This window comes from Physeter macrocephalus, chromosome 12 (assembly GCF_002837175.3).
Source record: "Physeter macrocephalus isolate SW-GA chromosome 12, ASM283717v5, whole genome shotgun sequence".
NCBI classification, from domain to species: Eukaryota; Metazoa; Chordata; class Mammalia; order Artiodactyla; family Physeteridae; genus Physeter; species Physeter macrocephalus.
In genome coordinates this window covers 83,805,170-83,826,466 of record NC_041225.1, presented here as the reverse complement: position 1 = coordinate 83,826,466, position 21,297 = coordinate 83,805,170, and the positions used below count along the sequence as shown (strand labels likewise).

Sequence of the window (21,297 nt, the reverse complement as noted above, 5' to 3'; positions counted from 1 at the left end):
CGCAGCAGAGGGAGGCCCGCATACCACAAAAAAAAAAAAACAAAAAAAAAACCCGGGTCACTGGGCCCAACCCCCAAAGTTGCCTATTCGGTAGATCTGGGTTGGGGCCTGAGAATGTTAATTTCTAACGAGTTCCTGGGGGATGCTGATGCTGGTCCAGGCACCACACTTTGAGAACCAGCATACACACACACACACACACATACACAGACACACACACACACATACACAGACACACGCACAAACACACACACGCACAAACACACACGCACAAACACACACGCACACACACACACACACACACACACACACGATGACCAAGGCTGAAGAGCAGGGGCTGTGGAGGGAGCGATATCTGGGGCAAGGGCAACAGAGGGGTCTCACTTAGGGAGTTTGGATGAGAAATTTGAAAAGGGAGGCGTTGGGGAAAAAAGGAGTTTCACCTGATGAGAAAAAGTGGGCAGGTTGTGAAGGCCAGAGAGCTTTTGAAAGCCTATAATGAGACTGAATCATTAGGTTTGAGACATCAGACCTGGGAATTTGTATTTTTAAAGCTCTCCCAGGTGGTTCTGATTCTCAGCCAAGTTTGAGACCCTCTATATACTCAATAGCCAGCAGTACCTGGCACAGAGTAGGTGCCCAACAAATGCTCAATTGAACTGGATCTAATTCCAAGTGCGTGTTGCGAGTGTTTTGAGATTTCTAAATCTAGTTGTCCATATCCTCATTTATTTCGCAAAACTCAGTCCTTAAACCACTAGTTAACAGATGAATAACATGCTCTCAAGCAGAAATTGAATTCTTCAAATAGAATGAATGTTCTCTCAACGTCCAAGATTACAGAGATGAAAACCTGGCTCTTACCAAATATGTTGTATTAGTCACGAGGTACAGATTCCTGAAAACAACATAATAGAAAATCCCCTTTCGTCTTCGTCTCTGAGATTCTACTTGGCTCCTTCCTGTCTGCACATGTATGCACGCCACTGCATGTTCCACATTAGAAAATAATTAGAAGCAAACAGCTGTTAGTCAAGCAAGCCACATTTTGCCTACATTTTTCCAGAGTTCAACCCATTGCCTTGGGGGGAGGGGTGGCTTATCTAAAGAATCTCACCACGTTAAACACGTCAAACCAAAATGGAAATGTAGCGCGATTAGTCTGAGCGTGAGGTAGCTCTGCGGAGCAGAGACAACTACTAAGAAAGTTTCCCTCCACTGTTTAAAATGGTTATTTCTTTTGATTTCATGGCAGAAAGTCTGCTCTAAAATTAGCAAATATCTCAGCGAATGATGAGTGTTATTTTTGTTGTCACTGGAAGAAGGGTAAAGCTGTGTGTGTGTGTGTGTGTGTGTGTGTGTGTGTGTTTGTGTGTGTGTGTGTTTGTGTGTGTGTGGGGAGGGGTGGTGATGAGAGCTGGTTCTTATATTGAATCTTTCGCTGAGTCCTTGGACTTGGTATAGTTCTATCTGCAGCACAGAACTAGAGGCCGTAGACCTGAGATGGAGCCTTGGGTTCCAGACCTGGGCACAGCAAGGACTCCACCATCTCAGTTTTCCATGGCAGGAAACAAGGGAATGGGGACAGATTATGTCAGTCTTTTTAGCTACGATTTCCCAGTGCTCTCTGACAACTAGTTTAGTGTTGTGTGTGTGTGTGTGTGTGTGTGTGTGTGTGTGTTTGTGTGTGTGTGTGTTTGTGTGTGTGTGGGGAGGGGTGGTGATGAGAGCTGGTTCTTATATTGAATCTTTCGCTGAGTCCTTGGACTTGGTATAGTTCTATCTGCAGCACAGAACTAGAGGCCGTAGACCTGAGATGGAGCCTTGGGTTCCAGACCTGGGCACAGCAAGGACTCCACCATCTCAGTTTTCCATGGCAGGAAACAAGGGAATGGGGACAGATTATGTCAGTCTTTTTAGCTACGATTTCCCAGTGCTCTCTGACAACTAGTTTAGTGTAGATGCTTATGGGCAAGACCAAAGAGCAAGGGTGTTGGATGAATCACATGAATTCAAAGATACCTGCACCCAAGAGGAAGAGAAAAGAGGACTTTAGGAAGCATTAACTGCCTCCTATGACTTAAATTTCCCAATAAGTCAAAGAGGGTTTTAGTTAAGCTCTGGAGCTGTGGGGGTAAGAGAGACGCTGGCGAAATAAGGCATTTTGCTCACAGCCAGGAAGAGTGAGTATCAGATCTATGGCCAACAGAGTCCACTAGCGTGTCCTGATACACCAGCGCGTGGCTTGAATAAAGGGAGATGGGCTTATGTTATGGCAAGAGGAACAGAGATTAGGCATTAAGGAGAATCCTGCTATTGTTGTTAGACTATGGAATTTCCTACCAGTGAAGTTACCAGATGTTACTGTAATTTCTAATGATCCTCTGGGGTTACTGCCCAAATCACTTTCTCCTAGTCCACTCTCATTCCACCACTTTGTCATGGTGATTTTTAAAAGCCCAGCTCCCATTCCTGGGCGTATATCCAGAAGAGACAAAAACATAACATGCACCCCAATGTTCATAGCAGCACTATTTACAATAGCCAAGACATGGAAGCAACCTAAATGCCTATCAACAGATAAATGGATAAAGAAGATGTGGTATATATATATATATACAGGAATATTACTCAGCTGTAAAAAAGAATGAAATAATACCATTTGCAGCAACATGGATGGACCTAGAGATTGTCATACTAAGTGAAGTAAGCCAGACAGAGAAAGACAAATACCATATGCTATCACTTATACGTTGAATCTAAAAAAATTATACAAATGAGCTTATTTATAAAACAGAAACAGACTCACAGACATAGAAAACAAACTTATGGTTACCAAAAGGGAAAGGAGGCAGGGAGGGATGAATTAGGAGTTTTAGATGAACAGATACAAACTACTATATATAAAATAGATAACCAACAAGGACCTACTGTATAGCACAGGGAACTATACTCCATATTTTGTAACAACCTATAATGGAAAAGAATCTGAAAAAGAATATATATACATGAAACTGAATCACTGTGCTGTACACCTGAAACTAATAAAACATTGTAAATCAACTATACTTCCATTAAAAAAGCTCAGCTCTCACCTTGATATTGTGGAAATTGAGAAAGTACACACTTATACTTTCAAGTCCACGATTTTAGAAATTTGTTTCTTTGTGATAAGCTGGATTTTGGTTTGATATTTTATCATCCCCAAAGATTCTGATTCTTACTATGTAAGTGTTTTAGAAGGAGTGAGGATGGGTTTTTGAGTAGAAAGAGGCACACCTTGATCGGAGAATACCACTTCCGGGGGGACGAGGGCCTGCGCATGTTGTTGTTGAGATTTCGGGGTTCCGGGAATTCGTACTCCTGCTCTGGCATCTTGACTCTTGCATTCTTTGCCTTCTCCAACTTAGCACCTTCTTCTGTAGAGCCCTTTTCTCCCCAACGAACCTAAAATAAATAACACACAAAGAAACCAAAATGACAAAATAAAATATGATGGCTCTGGAGAACAAGAATCACAAATAACTGTATGATGTGCTACCCAGTCCCCATTTCCTTTGGGTTTTGAGGGTCAGGGAAGAGCGGTGGTGTGGAAAAAGGGAAAGGGGGAGGGCTAAAGGAGCAGAGAAAGGCAGCGAGGGGCAGGGATATTTGGGGGAGGAACTGTCCAGGCTGTGGGGACAGTACGTGCAAAGGCATTGTGGGCCCAGGCAAGAACTTTGGATTTTATTCCAGTGAGAGAAGAAGCCACTGCGGGTGGGGTGGAGCCCATGCGTGAACTGCTCTGACACAGTGGGCAAGATACAGGAGTGCACAGGTAAAAGGCTGTACCCGCCATCTCTCCATCTGATGCCTCAAAGTTCACATCCTCATTGGACCTCAAGTGTGAGTTTTCAGCAATTTGCTTTGGTTTTCCGTCCCTGAGTTGTCAGCACATAGATATGAGTACATGAACCTGTCCTCTTACCTCCATCCTTTTAATGCCTCCAACGCCTCGCCCACCATAATAAGAGGCATCTACCGTAGGCCACTTTTTCTTAGGCAGACCATCATCATCTTCTTCCTGCAGAGAGATGTGTGACACATGAAGGAAGCAAAGCACCACTGCTGTATGGATGTGTCCACTATCGCAAAGCAGATAGGGGTAGACTGCCTGGGTTAAATCCCAGTGGTACCGCTTCCTGGGGCCTTGGGAAATCACTTAACCTACCTAAGCTTATTTTTCGTACCTGTAAAGTGGGAATAAAGAGCAGCACCGTTAGACTGTGGTGTATTTTGGGACCTGCTCTCTTCTGCATCTCTACTCCTTTATAGGGTGTCTCATCTAATCCCATCTGCGTGTTAATGACTTGTCAGTTTACATCTTCATCCCTGACTCCTCTGAACTCCGGACATCTCCTCCTGGGGGACTAATCAACATCTCAACAATACCGCATCACAGACTAGACAATGGACTTGAGGAGACGGGGAGGGGGGAGGGGAAGCTGGGACAAAGTGAGAGAGTGGCATGGACATATATACACTACCAAACGTAGGGTGGATAGCTAGTGGGAAGCAGCCGCATGGCACAGGGAGATCAGCTCGGTGCTTTGTGACCACCTAGAGGGGTGGGATAGGGAGGGTGGGAGGGAGACGCAAGAGGGAGGAGATATGGGGATGTATGTATACGTATAGTTGATTCACTTTGTTATACAGCAGAAACTAACACACCATTGTAAAGCAATTATACTCCACTAAAGAGGTTAAGACAAAACAAAGCAATACGGAGTCAAAAAGAAGTTCTGATTTCCCCACCTCGGACCTGCTCCTCTTCCCCCCTGCCTAGGAGTCACTCTTGAATTCTCTCTCCCCCACCGCCCCTCTCCCACCCCATCTCAATTTGCCAGCGAGCTCTGTTGACCCTACTTCTAAAAGATTCCAAATTTGTGACTTCTCCAACTGTACCTCCATCACCACCTCCACCACCTTGGTCTCAAGGCCCCATAAGCTTTCTCCTAGATACTGAGGTGGACTCCTAGCTGACCTTCCTGCTGCCCTCTTACCTATGATCCATGCTCCACAAAGCAGCAGAATAAATTCCAAACCCCGACTCTGCCCTGCGAGCTCTGGCCTTCGCTCACCTCTCCAGCCTTCTTCCTTACCACGCCCCCCTTCTCTCTGGCCCTCAAATATTCTGCGTGCATTCCTGTCTCGGGGACTGTGCGCATTCCCTTGTCCAGGAATGGCTTTTCCCCTGGTCTTTTCATGGTTGGATCCTTCTTATCACTCCACAGAGAGGCCTTCCCTGGACATCCTTCTCAAGTAGCCCCAGTCTCTTCATCCCATCAATCTGTTTTATTTTTATTTTTAGCTCTTATCACGGCTTGCTATTTATTTATTGTCTGTCTCTGCACACTGGGATGTAAGTTCCAAAGGAAACTTCTGGTTATTTGTCGTATTTACTATTCTCTTCTCAGCTTTTAGAACAGCATCTAGTACGTGGTAGATGCCCAAGAATTATTTGCTGAATTTACAAATAAACTAAATCGGATGATTCAAATAAAGCAGTGAACTCAGTGTCTGCAACTTAGCTCAGAGACAAGAAGTTTGCACTGATTATATTTTTCAAGATGAAGGAGCTTGTAAGTTCATGGATGGAAAAGGGAAGGATAATCAGCAAAACTGTTCCTCATCTTGGCACTGTGATTATTCCTGTTGCGGGGGGAAAAACTCACCATCTACGGTCCTGGATGGGCTATAAGGTGGTGGCGTAATTTCCCTCCTGGGTAGGGAAAGGAAGCTAAAAAAGGGGTCAGCAAAGCAGCAGGATGAGCTCAGAACAAGCAGGCCTCCTACAGACTTGTGTTGGAGGCATTTGCGGAGGCAGTAGAGTCCCATGTGGGGCCGTCACTGTATGGAAAGGGGCATTCCATGCATGGGGCAGGGTATAAAGCACGGGTCGGCAGAAGAGAGATCAGAGCCAGAGGTGACAAAGCAAAACAGTAACACGTAACACATTAAGACTCCCAGGGTGACCTGCTGTGCTTGCAATAGGCAGGCTTCTTTTTAAAAATTCAAAAAAAACATGAAGGGCTTCCCTGGTGGCGCAGTGGTTGAGAGTCCGCCTGCCGATGCAGGGGACACGGATTCGTGCCCCGGTCCGGGAAGATCCCACATGCCGCAGAGCGGCTGGGCCCGTGAGCCATGGCCGCTGAGCCTGCGCGTCCGGAGCCTGTGCTCCGCAACGGGAGAGGCCCCAGCAGTGAGAGGCCCGCGTACCGCAAAAAAAAAACCCCCCAAAAACCAAAAAAAACCAACAAAACTAAAAAAAACATGAATACATCTAAAAGACAGTGATCACTGCTGATCAGAGGACTTGCAACATTCTGGCAGGTGAGCAGAATGGGTCAGTCTCTCTCTGTGTTTCTCTCTCTCTTCAACGTATATGTCCCTCTTGGACGTGGGACTGTGTGCCCTGAAGGCACAGTGGATTCTGTTGACGCTTATATTTTAAATCTTGCACAGAGCCTGGTGTACAGTAGGTGCTCAATATTTGCAAGTATTTTTTAAAATTTATTTTTTATTTTTTTGCGGTACGCGGGCCTCTCACCGCTGTGGCCTCTCCCGTTGCGGAGCACAGGCTCCGGACGCGCAGGCTCAGCGGCCATGGCTGCTCCGCGGCACGTGGGACCCTCCCGGACCGGGGCACGGACCCGTGTCCCCTGCATCGGCAGGCGGACTCCCAACCACTGCGCCACCAGGGAAGCCCAATTTGCAAGTATTGAATTCACGATAACCACAGCTGGATTTATGTACCCTTTACCGTGTATGTGCCGGTCGCTCTTCTGGGCGCTTGACATGTATCAATATTAGCTCATCTTTAATCTTTCAAACCTACATGTTGTCAGATAAATTTAATGGGTAAGACAAAGCTCTTAAGATGTATTTGGATCCCTTACAATAGAGATCTGATAATTAAGGGACCTGGGAAGAAAAGGCCCAACAGACAAGAAATTGGCTCAAAGGTTTTATCCTGTTTTCGTATTTCTAATAAAATTTGGTTTCCAGAGATGAAAAATAAAATAAAATAAAATAAACCAGTTAGCTCACAAATAGCCACTGAGGTAGTTGGTGCTATTACACCCATTTTACAGGGAAGGAATAGAGAGATTAAGTGACCGAGTCACCCAGCTTGAACGTGGTGGAGCTGGATTTGAGCCCAGGCAGCCACACTCTCGTTTGTTTCTCGGTGTTGACAAAATTCAAGGTTTTGCCCTTTTTTGTTTTGCTTTTCCAACCATTTGATGCTTTCAAATAAATGCTAGTTTTCTACTTCTCAACCCTTGTAGCTGCTAATTTGGAAGACTTCTGACTATAAAACATGGCAAAATAATAAATAAAAACAAGCAAAAGCAAAAAAAAAAAAAAAAAAAAAAAAGACCCAAGCAAGAAAATACTATAGTTCACAGTACTTTACCTTATGATATAATTTCAGAAAGCTTCTGATGATGATGTCAAACAGGAACTTTATATGGTTAAACTTTACCACCAGAGTGTGTCTGTGTGTCCTACATGAAACATGGCTTCAAAAAGCCTGGGCATGCCTGGTCTAGTGCCTTGTGCGAAGGACTTAACTGAAATTAAGTCACCCTAAATTGAACATAGCACCAAGAATGTAAGAAACAAGAATAAAGCTGCTCTTATTCATTAGGGGGCTGAAAAGGTCTTATGAGTCTCCTAATTTCTTAAATGACAGGAGCACAAACATTACAGACCATCTAATTGAGCCTTTTCATTGCACAGAAGAGGATAGTCAGATCCAGAAAAATGAAGAGAAGTTCCGATCTGGCTCGCTGATGCCTTGTCCGGGATTCCCCCTATATCTGCACACAGAGGGCCCTCCGGCTCATCTCTTCCCGCCCGGGGGGCTCTATTTCTCCGCGGTGCCTGCGTACCCAGGCTGGGCCGGCCTTCTGCGCATGTGCAGGGCCCACATCCCGCACGGAAAATGCCGAGACTGCAGACCGCTCGATGCATTCCTGATACACCAAGCCTGCCTTTAATCCCCTGACCCGAGCTGGCCTGCCAAACTCAAACAACAACAGCAAAAGACAACACAGAGGCCTAGGGTTTGACCAAAGGGAGAGTCAGAATTTCCCTGCAGTTACCATGGCTCTGTTTACACATTCTAGAGACGGGAGGGTTTTGCAATCTTCAGAAGAGAAGGGAATCTTTGATGTGTTTTTTTCATTTGGCCCAAAATTGATGGAGTAAAATCATAGTCCCCAGCAATTCCACTAACAGAATTGGCAGCACCTGAGGTGAATTTCTACATCTAATCAAGTATAAGGGCTTTGGGGGAAGTCCCCCTCAAACTGCCCTTTAAGGATGTCGCAGGGAGGGGAAAAACCACCAGTATGATAAATGGAGGACAGACTGGATGAGCTGAATTGCTTTGTGTTAGCAAAGCCGTAGGAATCAGGGGTTTGTGGGCGGTCAGCAGAAGAGTGGAACTGAGCTCCAGAAAACTGCCAGCCCCTGCCCTGCCCGCGCCCCCCACCCCCCCACCCGAGACGGCCAGGAGAACCTTCCAGGAGTGGAATGAAGGGGCTTTTTAACAGTCTGTCGGAAGTTATTAATTGGCTGCACTGTGTTGTAACCCACTCATACTTTTAAACCTTCAGTAAAACTCCCTATGCAGATGGCTTTGTGCCAGTGGTGCCTTTGGGGGATGGAGGGATCTGGTTTGTCAGATGGTATCTATCTCCTTCTGAGAGGAGATAACACAGAAGAAGCCAGAAATGGAGTCAGTGGTGCCTGGAGAAACCTCAGAGATTAGGGAGGGATGCTGGTTTCCCATCAGGGGAAGTTGTGTTTAAATTTTAAAGGAGGTGGTGGCCCCAGATATCCAGTTGTCTGATGTTTGGGGAACACAGTGGCAGCACATGATTCAGACAGTGAGGCCCATTCTGACCTGCTTGTCCTCAGGCAGACCTGCTCTAGGAGGAAAAAAGCTGCAAAATATGAAGTCTGATTGCACACATTTGGTTAGCCCATAACTGGATCAGTCCTGTGCTGCCGTCACACACTGAAACGTTCCATCTCTCTAATCGTGCCCGGCTTTTGTATAGCCCCATGCTTCAACATTCACAGCTCCATATGCTTGGGACAAACTTCTCCCACTTCTTCTCCCTGTCTTTTAAGATATTGCTTGAATTTAACCTATTCTGTGAAGAACTACCTGATTCCCCAGAGAATTCAATGCTTCCCTTCTTGTATTTGCCATGGTTCCTTGTACTGACCTTCACTCACTCAACAGATATTTAACAATTAGTTAGTTATTAAGCAAACCGGCAAGAAGAAGGGGTGAGATCACTGATCCTGGGGTTGCCTCACTCCTTCTTATAGGCCATGATGAGAATAGCGCCCCCTGGAGCTGTGCGTATGGTGGCCCTCTGAGAATCAGTCTACAAGTTCTTAACATTCCTGCTTCTCTGACATCCATTTGGCAGAAGAGACAGATGGCTAGTTTGACCCAAATAGGCTCTCAATCTCCAAGTCACTATAGGTACCAGTGGGAACTATCTATGGAAAGGAGAACATAACTGAAATGGAATGGAGCCCAAGGAAACAGTTTTAAATCAGCCTTTGAATTCATTAAAAAGTTCACTGAACTGTAACACATCTAAAACCCTTAGGATAAACCCTATGTAGCCCCAAACAAGGGCCCTGTATTTGTCCATTCCTTCCGTCATTCGCTCAAGCAACTGTAGTTGTGCCCCACTGCACAGTGTTCTATTTTGAGAAAAACAGAGAGAATGCAGCTGTCAACAAGATCGTTTACATTTACAGAGGGGTAAGTTTTGTGAGGGTGACGATATGAAACAAAGGATTAAGGCTACAGAAACTCCCAGGCCCAAGAGGCTCTGGAGGGGAGGGCAGACCTCAAGTAGGTCTGGCTGTACTGTCTCATCTGAAGTCTTTGGGGATAAGCCAGAGAGGTCACCTTCAATGTCAGCCTTGGAGATGAATTCCTAGGAGTGAATTGGCGAGTCAGAAAAATTCATCAATACGTCTGCTTGTAAATACCAAAAAATTCCAGCTGACTTAACTATATGTTTTGGTACCATCATATCTGTTCACACACACACAGTGATTAACACAGTGACTGTCTTGTGTTCTTCAATAAAGAATTGTGTGCTTATTTTTTAATGCAATGTTCCATTTTAAACTACTGAACATGGAAGACTGAATGCTGGGTATGTTCCAGGACCTCTGATTGGAGCAGACATGTGTGTGTGTGTGTGTGTGTGTGTGTGTGTGTGTGTGCAAGTGTGCGTGTATGTATCCGTGTGTGTCAGATGTCCACTGGAAAAAGGATGCCTGACAGAAGCTTGGTCCTTCACCTCTTCAGAGTGGGCAGTTAGTCTGGCTGTCTGTGTAGACACAGCTGTGAGATGTAACAGGCCTGATGCTATTAAGGAGTTCAATTTGTCTGCTCCTAGACAAGTTGTTTAATTTTTCTATAGCTCAGTTTTCCCATCTAAAAAATTCTTGTCACAGAGAAATTGTTAGGTCAGTGAGCATGATAATAAACCTAGAAATAAATTCATCATTCAAACCTAGGTACTTATTGTGAATTGGATGCCCACCCAGTGTCATTTCCTTCAGTACATATCCCTCTCCCTCTCAAACGGTCAGAAAATCCGTGGAAGGTGAGGACATTTAGAACTAAATCAGCAGATGAAGTGCTGCATTATTGATTCTCCCATAAACTGCCAGTTGTTTGGAATAACTAGAGACTTAGTGAGGAACCCTCACTCTGTTTCCAATTAGAGAAGACCCTTAACCCAGGAAATGCCCTTCTTGGTTGTGAACATTGAGCTTCCTTGTTTTTGTGGAGAGCTTGAAATTTCAAGTAATTTTTCTTTGTCCTGTCTTTATATACAGAAACATTACTGTCGGTTGCACGAAATCTCAAAAAGTCATGCCTTTTTATATTATGCATTTTGATATTCCCTAATAAAGAGGATCACTGAGAGCTCATTATAAAGTTGCATCCATTGTCTAAGTTTACTCATGTTTTAGTAGATTTACCTCCCTTAGGATATGATGCTTACAGAGCTGACGAAAGTTTGGATAACTGATGCTTGTTCATATACATGGCAGAGACTATTTAACCTCATTTGGCTAACTATTGAATGTTAGATACTGTATTAACTCTTTGGGGAATAAGTCAAAGATTAATTAGATATAGATCCTGACCTTCAAGTATAGCTAATGGTCTTGAACTTTGATGCAGAAGGAAAAGTTTAATAAATAAATACCCTGGGAATGTGGAGAAGGTAGAAATTAGCTCTGGTGGAAGGAATTACAGCATAGGAGCTGTGCTCGAAAGGCTGGTGGGATTTGAACACAGGGAGCTGGAGTGGAGAAGGTTGTCTAGATTCAGACTATGATTTTTAGGGCCTTGTATAAAATACTTTTATGGGCTGAGTCATGTCATCGTTTCTGTGGGATTTCTTTATTTTTTTCTGCCAAAACACATTAGGAAGGAGATTAAGCCTGCTTAATTCACAGGGCCAAGGAACAATCAGGGCCAGCACGCATGCCCATGTAATCAGCACAGCCTGCAGCCCGCCCCGGCCAGCCCGGAAACTCCTATAGGTCTAAAAGAACCTTTCAGGTCTCAAGTGTCCCCAGGTTGTCATTCTGTTTCAGAAATCAGCTCTGCCTTCTTGAGGTGAAAGTATGACTTCCATAAGAATAGTGGATGAAACCGGAAAAATTCAACTACCTCTTTTCTCTTGCTTTTAGCTATTCCTTCTTGGTGGTTTACTGGCTTGGGCTTTGTTTTTTTTTTTCCTCCAAAATTGTATCGTTGGCTATCAGACTTCATTCTACAAATACTTATTGAGCTTGTTTTATGTGTGGAATCCTAGGCTAGATGCTGGGGCCTGGGGTCAACCACACCCCACAATCTTGGACCTAAGTCTCCTGGAGTATTTTGGCCATGGTGGCTGCCACATCACCTTCCAAAGGCAAATGCAGAACCAGAAACAGAAAAGGGCAATAACTCCGCTAATTGAACATAGTGAGCGAAGGGAACATTCTTCACCTCAGGGCAAACAGAGCAACCTCAGCAAGAGCTTCTTGCCCTATTTTTCTCTGGGAGTATAAGACACAGCTGCACACAGCAGAACCACAGCCAAACTGGAACCCGGGGAACTAGCCACGGTGCTTTCTCTTGAAGGATTAAGAAAAGGCTTTTGTGGATGTCAGGAGAGTTTCTTTTCCTCCCTCCTCTGTGCACAGAAATGTAATTTCCTCCTCTGATTTCTGGGCAGAAAGTTAGCATTCCAACAAGATGCGCTTTAATTGATTGCAGCTATTAAATCCCTTAGCTTACAAGCTTATAATTCAGGATATAAGAGCCACATGGAATTTTAAATGTAATCCTTATTATTATTATTTTTTTTCTGTATGTAGGAAACTTGACAAAGGCATTGGGAAGACGAATGGTGAGGGGGTGCTTGCTTTGCAACAACAGACCTTACGGATTAAGGACAATGAACTCGAAACCTCACCCATATATCTTCTGATCCCACTAAGTTTGCAGACCTGTACTCTGGCTTCTAAATTGGTTAGTGTTGCATTGAGGGAGGCCAGCTAACCCAGGAGTAATTGGAGGGTCAGGAAAAGCACTGGGCAGGCACTGCTGCCCAGGGATGCCCCTTCTCACCATTAGCCTTTAACGCCTCCAGGCCACACATGCAGCAGACCTGCTTACTGGACAATTTATGATGGAATTTAAGACATTTTTCTTCCTTTAAATGATGAGGGTCTAATATCCTATGCAAGGCTGGAATACTAGCATATCCCCCTCCACTGTATCTTCTTTATTGCCTGGCAAACTACAGCACCATCTGTTTCTAGAACCACTGATTGTTTGGACGATATGGCAAATTCACTCTGATCTACACATATAAAACATAAGTCTCTGCAGGGAGAAGAGATCCATCAAGTGTCTGTTTTACAGGAAAAATCAGTACCTTGGGGCTCCAAATAATTGTACGTATAAAACTATTTATGTTTGCATTTCAAATTTTTCTTGCAAGGAGAAAACCTTCCAAAAACCATTCTGCCTCTGGCTGCCAGTTCAGTTCAGTTCCTGTTCATCCTTGGTTAGGAAAGAGCCAAAGACCTACCTCCCTCTTTGCTGCTTTGTACTCAGTGGGAGGCTGGGCTTGACTTAGCTCTGCTTTGCAGAGGCCTGAGTCTCAGGCTGCCCAGTCAGCTCTCTGCCCCACTCCACCATCCTGTCCACCTGGTCACTCACCTCACTTTCCTCAGCAGGGGGTGGAGGGACCTCCTTGATAATCTGAAAAGAGAAAAAAAAGAACAAGTCAGTAGAAATCTCCAGCCACCTGCTTTCCAAGAGCCCTGCTCTCAAGAGGTGCCTGGTGGTGTGGCCATAATTACCATAGTAATGGGCCCAAGCAAGGCAGGTGTCTTTCTGGGCAGAATAGCTCAGTTAGTTAGAGCATGACCCAGGCAGAGAGTTCCACACTCAATTGTGTCTGCTGTAGTTTTGTATAGAGAAAAAAACGTTCCATGGGTAAAAGTTTCGTCTTTTATCCCAGGGAGCTATCCTGCAAATTTATTCACTCATTTATTCATCTAGTCATTCCTGCATCAAATCATTCACCCACCCGCCCAAACAGCTGCACATTTAACAAAGAATGGTCCAGAATAGAAGTTAAGATAGTGCTACAGAGATAAGCCAGGTATGGACCACGCTCAAACTGTTGGCAATCCCATTATCTCTCTCTGGCCCCAGGTGGTATCCATGGAGGGAGGATGTGACGGTCAGGATGACGGATTCCCGACAAAGGGCAGCAAAGAAGGGGTAACCGGGGATTCCTTTCAGGGCCCTGAAATTTAAGAGGCACAAAGATTTACATAACAATATTCTAAGACTGGACTCTGCAAATACGCCATCATCAGGGTTAAAGAGAGACATGTGGTCACTCTGGGAAGGCAAGCAATTGTGAGCCCCTTCTAACCAATGAGAGGATGCGCGACATATGGAGAAGGATGGGAAGGAGAAAAGAAGGGTGGCGGTAAGTAGCCTGTCCTCACTTTTGTCTCCAACTTGCACACCCCATTCATAAAAGGAAAGCTCTTGTACCCTCGAAGTAATTTGACTTAGAGTCTTTTACAAGGCAATTTGGCCATTATCCACTCTGACTCCACCGTGTCTCCCTCCTCTCACACCCCAAGCTTATTATCAGAATGTTGGGTCCCCTGCCTGCAGTCTTTTTCCTTAGAGAATTCTGGTAAATACAAAAGTCATTAAATATCTTTTGATGTCTCAGCGTCAGGGCTGGCCTGGACCACTTTATGGATGGATGCTCGGGCACTGTCCATGGGACCAGTTCCTTAATGTAGTTGGAGAGCTCTCCCGGCTGCAGGGCAGGCTGCCTACTAGGCAGCTCTTCCTCACTTCTCCCCCCTACTAAGTACATATCACCTTTGATTTGAGGATTATTCTGGGACCTCATTTGGGCTCTGATCTCCACTGCTGTCACCCATGCTATCACTATCTGTAATGTCATCTCTGTATGTTGAGACAGGCTACTGACTTGAGGCTCTACTAACACCAGCCAGGGGACTGAGCCTCCAGTCACCTAAAAGGATAGTACTCAATTAATTAAGAGGCAGAGGCTATCATTTCAATTTATTTATTTATTTTATTTTTGGGCTGCGCCGTGTGTCATGTGGGGTCTCAGTTCCCCGGCCAGGGATCAAACTCGCACCCCCTGCACTGGAAGTGCAGAGTCTTAACCCCTGGACCGCCAGGGAAGCCCCGAGGCTATCATTTCAAACTCTCATTTCATCTGCCTCCACTTCCTGGCCATCGTGGGAAACCTGCTGAAGGTCTTTGGAAAGCATGAAGCCATGATTTTGCTCACCCACTCAACACTGGCTCCAAATTCCTTAAAAAAAATCTCTGAGGAGGGTCATTACTGCCCAATGCTGATTTCCCATCATCCCAGAGGCAGTGATGATTTTCGAACAGGAAATGCCTGGAGACTGGAGGGAGGGGTGAGGAGCTGGGGACAGCAATCTGGAATGCAGGATTAAGGAGGGGAGCGAGAGGAGAGCAGGATACTTAGGAACACAGACAGATGTTGACAAGAGTGCTGTGGGCAGTGTATTTGCTAAGTACCCTGGGTGTACAGAGGCTTGGTGCAGAGCAGCTGGGGTTTTGTCTTCACAGTGCAACCAGCTTCCCCCCTTGCTGCATGGAAGCACTGTGTAGTTGTCAAGTGTGAACCCCAGACCTGCCTTGTTTTGACCGTGACGATCCGACAAGTCCCTGAACCTCCTTGAGCTCCACTGCCTCCATCCATTAAATGGGAGCAATAACACTAACCTTGCAGGCATTGAGCCACGATGAGCAATAACGTTTGCAAAACATCTGGAACAGAGGGGTTGCTCAATAGATGGTGCATACTATTATTATTCTCCTTTCCCTTTCTTGTAGTCACTGTCTTTTGCGTTTATTAAATCTTTAACAAAGGTTTCACTTAACTTCCCCTCCCTCCGCAAACACCAAATGAAAATTTAGCATATACTATGTATGGTGGTTTCCAGATGGCGCAGCCTAGAAGCCAGAGCTTCATAAAAAGGGTGAGACAGGAGGCTGGCGCTCAGACGGTGGCCAGAGGGCCTGACAGTGGCCAGGGTCTTCAGGGGGCTCAGCAGGAGTCTGCTTCACCACATACGTGTAAGCACATGACATCAGCCAGGAAGCGCTGACATCAGCCAAGCAGCCCACCACCCAGACCAACCCGTCTGTGGGTTGATGGCCAACGTGTCTTACTGGGTATTTATCGAATTCTACATCCAACAATGTCCCAAGGGGAACCCCAAAGACAAAGCAAAACACATGCTTTATTAAGTATTAATCAAAGGCAGACTAATTCATAATCTAGATGCCAGGCTGACATACTTGTAAACTGGGCACCTGAGCTTCTGGAAAAATGCCACCATGTTCAGGTAGATGAAATTTAGGCACTTCCAATCTGGCCTTATTGGATGGCTGTCTGGCTCTGTTCAGTGGGAATGAGGAAGGAGTCTTCCTCTTGCTTCCAGTCCCTGCCCCCTCCTTCCCAGTCTTCTCCTGGGGGCAGGTGCAGCTTGCCCAGGGAACGGCAGGAGAGCGTCTCAAAGTGCGATCCGGGCAGGCTGGATGGGCTGTCTGTGAGTGAGCCAAACTCTCATGCCAAGACCAGTGCCTGGGCCACCCAGTGGAGTGCTCTGAGCACAGGGACAGTCAGCCCTCCCCACTCCCCCCTTCACCGCTCCCCACCAGGGCCCAGGTGGCCTGGAGGAGCAATTGGGCAACAGCTTGCATTGGTCTTGAGCCTACAGCACCACTGCAGCCTCACAGGAGAAAATGCAAATTGCCTCAGCCCCCAAAAGGCCTGCATGACGTGAAGACGTGGCCCCCCACCTCTCCACTTCACCCCTCTCCCCTTCACTTTCTGTACTTCAGCCTCCTGTCACCTTCCTGTCCCTTCCACACACCCTGCTGCTTCACCCTTGTAGCGACTTCTGCCTAATTGCTTGCTATCCTCCCTGCTTTGTCTGCACACCTGCACGTACCCCAGTTAACACCTATTCATTGGCTAGATCACCTCCCCTGACAAGTCGCCCGGGACCTCACAGAACAAGCAAGGTCCCCTTTATGGGGTCTCACATAACCCAGTGTTTTCTGTAGCATTTTAAAATGTAATTAAAGGTTAATTGCATAATTCTTGGCTTCCAACGAGTATGATTAGATGGTCTTTATTGCCAACGAGAATGCAAGCTAGAAGCAACTGAACACTACAAAGCTTAGGCTTGATTTGAGCTACTTCCCTTCTTAGAAGGTTCTGGGAGCTTCCTCTTGATTGTGGGTGGACTTGTCAGCCCCTTGCTCATTAGGAGGGACAAACAGAAGATGGATAAGGTTGAAGAGACCCTTAATGAAATGTTTAAGAGGAAAATCCCTCAACAAACATATTTGTAAGCATAACATGGCAGAACTGAATGGCAGTTCCAGGGATATAACTCTGGGGACATTTTTTCATATTTCTCCTCCAGAGGCCAACATCACATCTCTACTTACTATCATTTTCAGGTTGGATATTTGGGATGAGTAGAAAGTGACCAGATGCCTTCTTGGGATAGCTGCCCTAGAGTCCCTTTTGCATTAATGGTTGGACTGGTGAAGTAAAAGCGCATAAGAAAAATGAGATGGGATAGAGAACTTCTGAATTCTATTAGTGTTTCTTTGCTACCTGAGAATTTCTTGAAACTCTGTTGTGAATTGGGAGATGTGCCTCTTCTCCCTTATCAGTGACTTTAACTCTGATTTAGTCCATGTTTGTTTAGGTAGATGTAGAGGTGGCCAGATTTGACAAAATCTGTTGTATGGGTAAAGGAAAGAAAGCTTGTAAAGACCAGGTGGAATCTTATTAGATTGAAATCTTACTGGCAACCTCTCACTGAGTCGAAACAAATTCAAGTTTTTAGGTGCACCTCTTAGTTTGGCTGTTGGAAATGAAATGATAGAAAATGTGGAGATATAGTTAGCATGGGATGATTACAGTAGAAAGATCCCATATGCCCAGGTCCTTTTTGACAACTGGGAACTTTACTGTGTTTTATGAGTCAAGTTCAACTGTTTAGGTCTCTGTAAAGTTCTCTCTTAAAATTTATTTTATAAAATGTTAAGGTGAAATAAAGCACCTGGTGAGTTTATTTTGCTTGTTTTTTTTCCCTCCAGAAGTGTTCAAGATTTGCTCCTAATTTATGTTGGATCCTTGCACTTTGTTGCCTTTGCATCTCTACTGCTATAGTCCTGTGTAATGGAATGCAGAATGCAATCTACCCGGTTTTTGACACCGGCCCCTCTTCCTCCTCTCAGGGTAGCCACACTGGCTCATTCCATTTAATAGAGTGAGTCTGGTCAGTGTGCTGCACGAGGAGCAGGGGGATATGCCAGGCTTGGCTACTCCCCCATGGGCCCCTGCTATGGCTCCACCATCACAACATTCCGTTTCTCCTGCTTATCTTTCCTGCCTCTTCACTCTGACAGCGGTTGGCTGTAGGCTAAGCTGTACGAGCTCATGTTAGACAGATGCTCATCTTATGGCATGAGAAGAGGACTTCTTTTTTGGGTTCCTTTTCTTCTTAGGTTGTCTTCAGTGTCTCAGTGACCTTTCTGCTTGAGCTGGATGAAGAGCATCTCCTGCATCCTCCTTTATACCGAAGGTGTGGTTCTCTTATTGCAAAGGAGACACTTCCATGACACATAGCCAATTCTGTTGTCCAGACAAAGTCCATGAGAATGGCTTAAGATAACTACTCTATTAACAAAATTAAGCATTTGTCCTCTAGTTTGAATTAGCTGAATAGCTCTAAACATTATTGAGTACCAGAGTAGCCTGCAAGACTTCTTAAAACACAGACTTCTGGGCTGCATCCCTGAGTAGGTCTGGAGTGGGATCTTTGCATTTCTTTTTTTTTTTTTTTTTTTTTTTTTTTTTTGTGGTATGCGGGCCTCCCTCTGCCGTGGCCTCTCCCGTTGTGGAGCACAGGCTCCGGACGCGCAGGCTCAGCGGCCATGGCTCATGGGCCCAGCCGCTCCGCGGCATGTGGGATCCTCCCAGACCGGGGCGCGAACCCGGTTCCCCTGCATCGGCAGGCAGACGCGCAACCACTGCGCCACCAGGGAAGCCCCTGCATTTCTAACAAGTTCCCAAATGATGCTTATACTGCTGGTCCATGGACCACACTTTGAGAACTATGAATTAGCCTGTTTTTAACAATGCTACACCTCAATTAGATATATGGGGGTATGTTTTGCTTCAAGTCAGACATTCCTATGACTGTTCTGTTGAGCGTTGCCTATGGCTGATTAGAAACACCAGGTTTGAAAATGTTTCAGTCTCAAAGTTAGACTGTTTCTGCTCTATTGTCAGGGACTATGGGGTCTTCATTTCTTATGTGTCCCACCTAGGGGAAGACAGAGTACTATCTCTGGAGGAAACTCTCTTACTTCCTCTGATGAGCATTTGTGCTCATCTGTGTGCAGAGCTGGCATGGCCTGCATTCTTGGATCCAGCCCTGAAGCAAACACAGCCAGATCATTTCCTGGGAGTTAGGGACACGGTTCTTATCTTTCACCGCACCATTGGCAATGAACTGACTGCACTGTATTTGCATCTCTTTCTTCTGCAAGAAGAACTGGACTCTAAGCTTCCAGAAGACATGGGCATACTTGGTTCAGTTTTTATCTCCTGACACATAGTCAGTGCTTGTTGCTTAGTCACTATTTCTGGAATGAATGAGTATGCATTATAAAGGAAAAGATAAAGAAAGCATTTCTGATTATTCTAAACTTCTTTGCCTGTCAAATAAGCACTTTAGTGATACAAGATGCAAATCTGGTTTCTCAACTCTCCATATAAATGTTTCTTTAGTATTTAATATGCTAACAGTTCCAAATGCCATGAGTGGATTGTGACACATGTATGCACCATGAGGATCTCATTAGAGTTATGGGTTGGACTCATGGTTAATTATGGTACTTTATTGACACCATCTATATCCCATTCTATCCCCTAACCCCAGCCTCCAAGTAAATTCCCTTGCCTTGTAGTTCAAGAATCAGCTTTGTGTCCCAAATTAAATTTCCAAGAAGGCTTCCAGAAAATTTGAAAGCAACATGTACAGTTTCTTTTGTTACAATACAGGTATATAATATGTGAATTTATTCATATGTGGTAAGGAAACTGAGCAAATAAAATCAATAAACTGTGAAATCGTATTAGCTCAAAGTATGATTTTTCATGAAGTAAAAGAGAAGGTAATATATAGGCAGACTTTGCTTTATTGTGCATTGAAGATATTTTGTTTTTTACATATTGAAGCTTTGTGGCAACCCAGTGTTGAGCAAGTCTTTTGGTGCCATTTTTCCAACACCATTTGCTCACTTCAGGTCTCTGTGTCACACTTAGGTAATTCTCTCAATATTTCAAAAATTTTCATTATTATTATATTTGCTATGGTGATCTGCAATCAGTGATCTTTGATGTTACTATTATAAAAAGATTATGACTAAATAAATAAGGAAACAGAAGCTTTAAATGACACAATAGACCAGATAGATTTAATTGATATTTATAGGACATTCCATCCAAAAACAGCAGATTACACTTTCTTCTCAAGTGCGCATGGAACATTCTACAGGATAGATCACATCTTGGGTCACAAATCAAGCCTCAGTAAATTTAAGAAAATTGAAATTATATCAAGCATCTTTTCTGACCACAACGCTATGGAGGCTAAACAATACGTTACTAAATAACCAAGACATCACTGAAGAAATCAAAGAGGAAATCAAAAAATACCTAGAGACAAATGACAATGAAAACACGATGATCCAAAACCTATGGGAGGCATCAAAAGCATTTCTAAGAGGGAAGCTTATAGCTATACAAGCCTACATCAAGAAACAAGAAAAACCTCAAATAAATAATCTAACCTTACACCTAAAGGAACTAGAGAAAGAAGAACAAACAAAAGCCAAAGTTAGCAGAAGGAAAGGAATCTTAAAGATCAGGTGAGAAATAAAAGAGAAAGAAATGAAGGAAACAATAACAAAGATCAATAAAACTAAAAGCTGCTTCTTTTAGAAGATAAACAAAATTGATAAACCATTAGCCAGACTCATCAAGAGAAAGAGGGAGAAGACTGAAATCAACAGAATAAGAAATGAAAAAGGAGCAGTAACAACTGAAACTGCAGAAATACAAAGGATCATGAGAAATTACTAGAAGCAACTCTATGCCAATAAAATGGACAACCTGGAAGAAATGGACAAATTCTTAGAAAAGCACAACCTTCCAAGACTGAACCATGAAGAAATAGAAAAGATAAACAGACGAGTCACAAGCACTGATACTGAAACTGTGATTGAAAATCTTCCGACAAACAAAAGCCCCAGGACCAGATGGCTTCAGAGGCGAATTCTATCAAACATTTAGAGAAGAGCTAACACCTATCCTTCTCAAAGCAGAGGGAGGAACACTCCCAAACTCATTCTATGATGCCACCATCACCCTGATACCAAAACCAGACAAAGATGCCACATAAAAAGAAAACTACAGACCAATCTCACTGATGAACATATATGCAAAAATCCTCAACAACATACTAGCAAACAGAATCCAACAGCACATTAAAAGGATCATACACCAT

General features: G+C 44.5%; 1 protein-coding gene across 6 annotated transcripts in view; it reads right to left on the bottom strand.

The window, feature by feature from the left end:
* The window catches only part of ANTXR1 (ANTXR cell adhesion molecule 1), a 249,725-nt gene that overhangs the window by 67,344 nt on the left and 161,084 nt on the right, over positions 1-21,297 (bottom strand). For all 6 annotated transcript variants that reach the window (XM_028496612.1, XM_007126731.4, XM_007126732.4 and 3 more), the window contains exons 14-16: positions 13,319-13,360; positions 3,968-4,063; positions 3,280-3,447 (exon numbers count right to left, since the gene is read on the bottom strand). In XM_028496612.1, the coding sequence (XP_028352413.1) occupies positions 3,280-3,447; positions 3,968-4,063; positions 13,319-13,360 (306 nt within the window). The remainder of the gene's footprint in view (positions 1-3,279; positions 3,448-3,967; positions 4,064-13,318; positions 13,361-21,297) is intronic.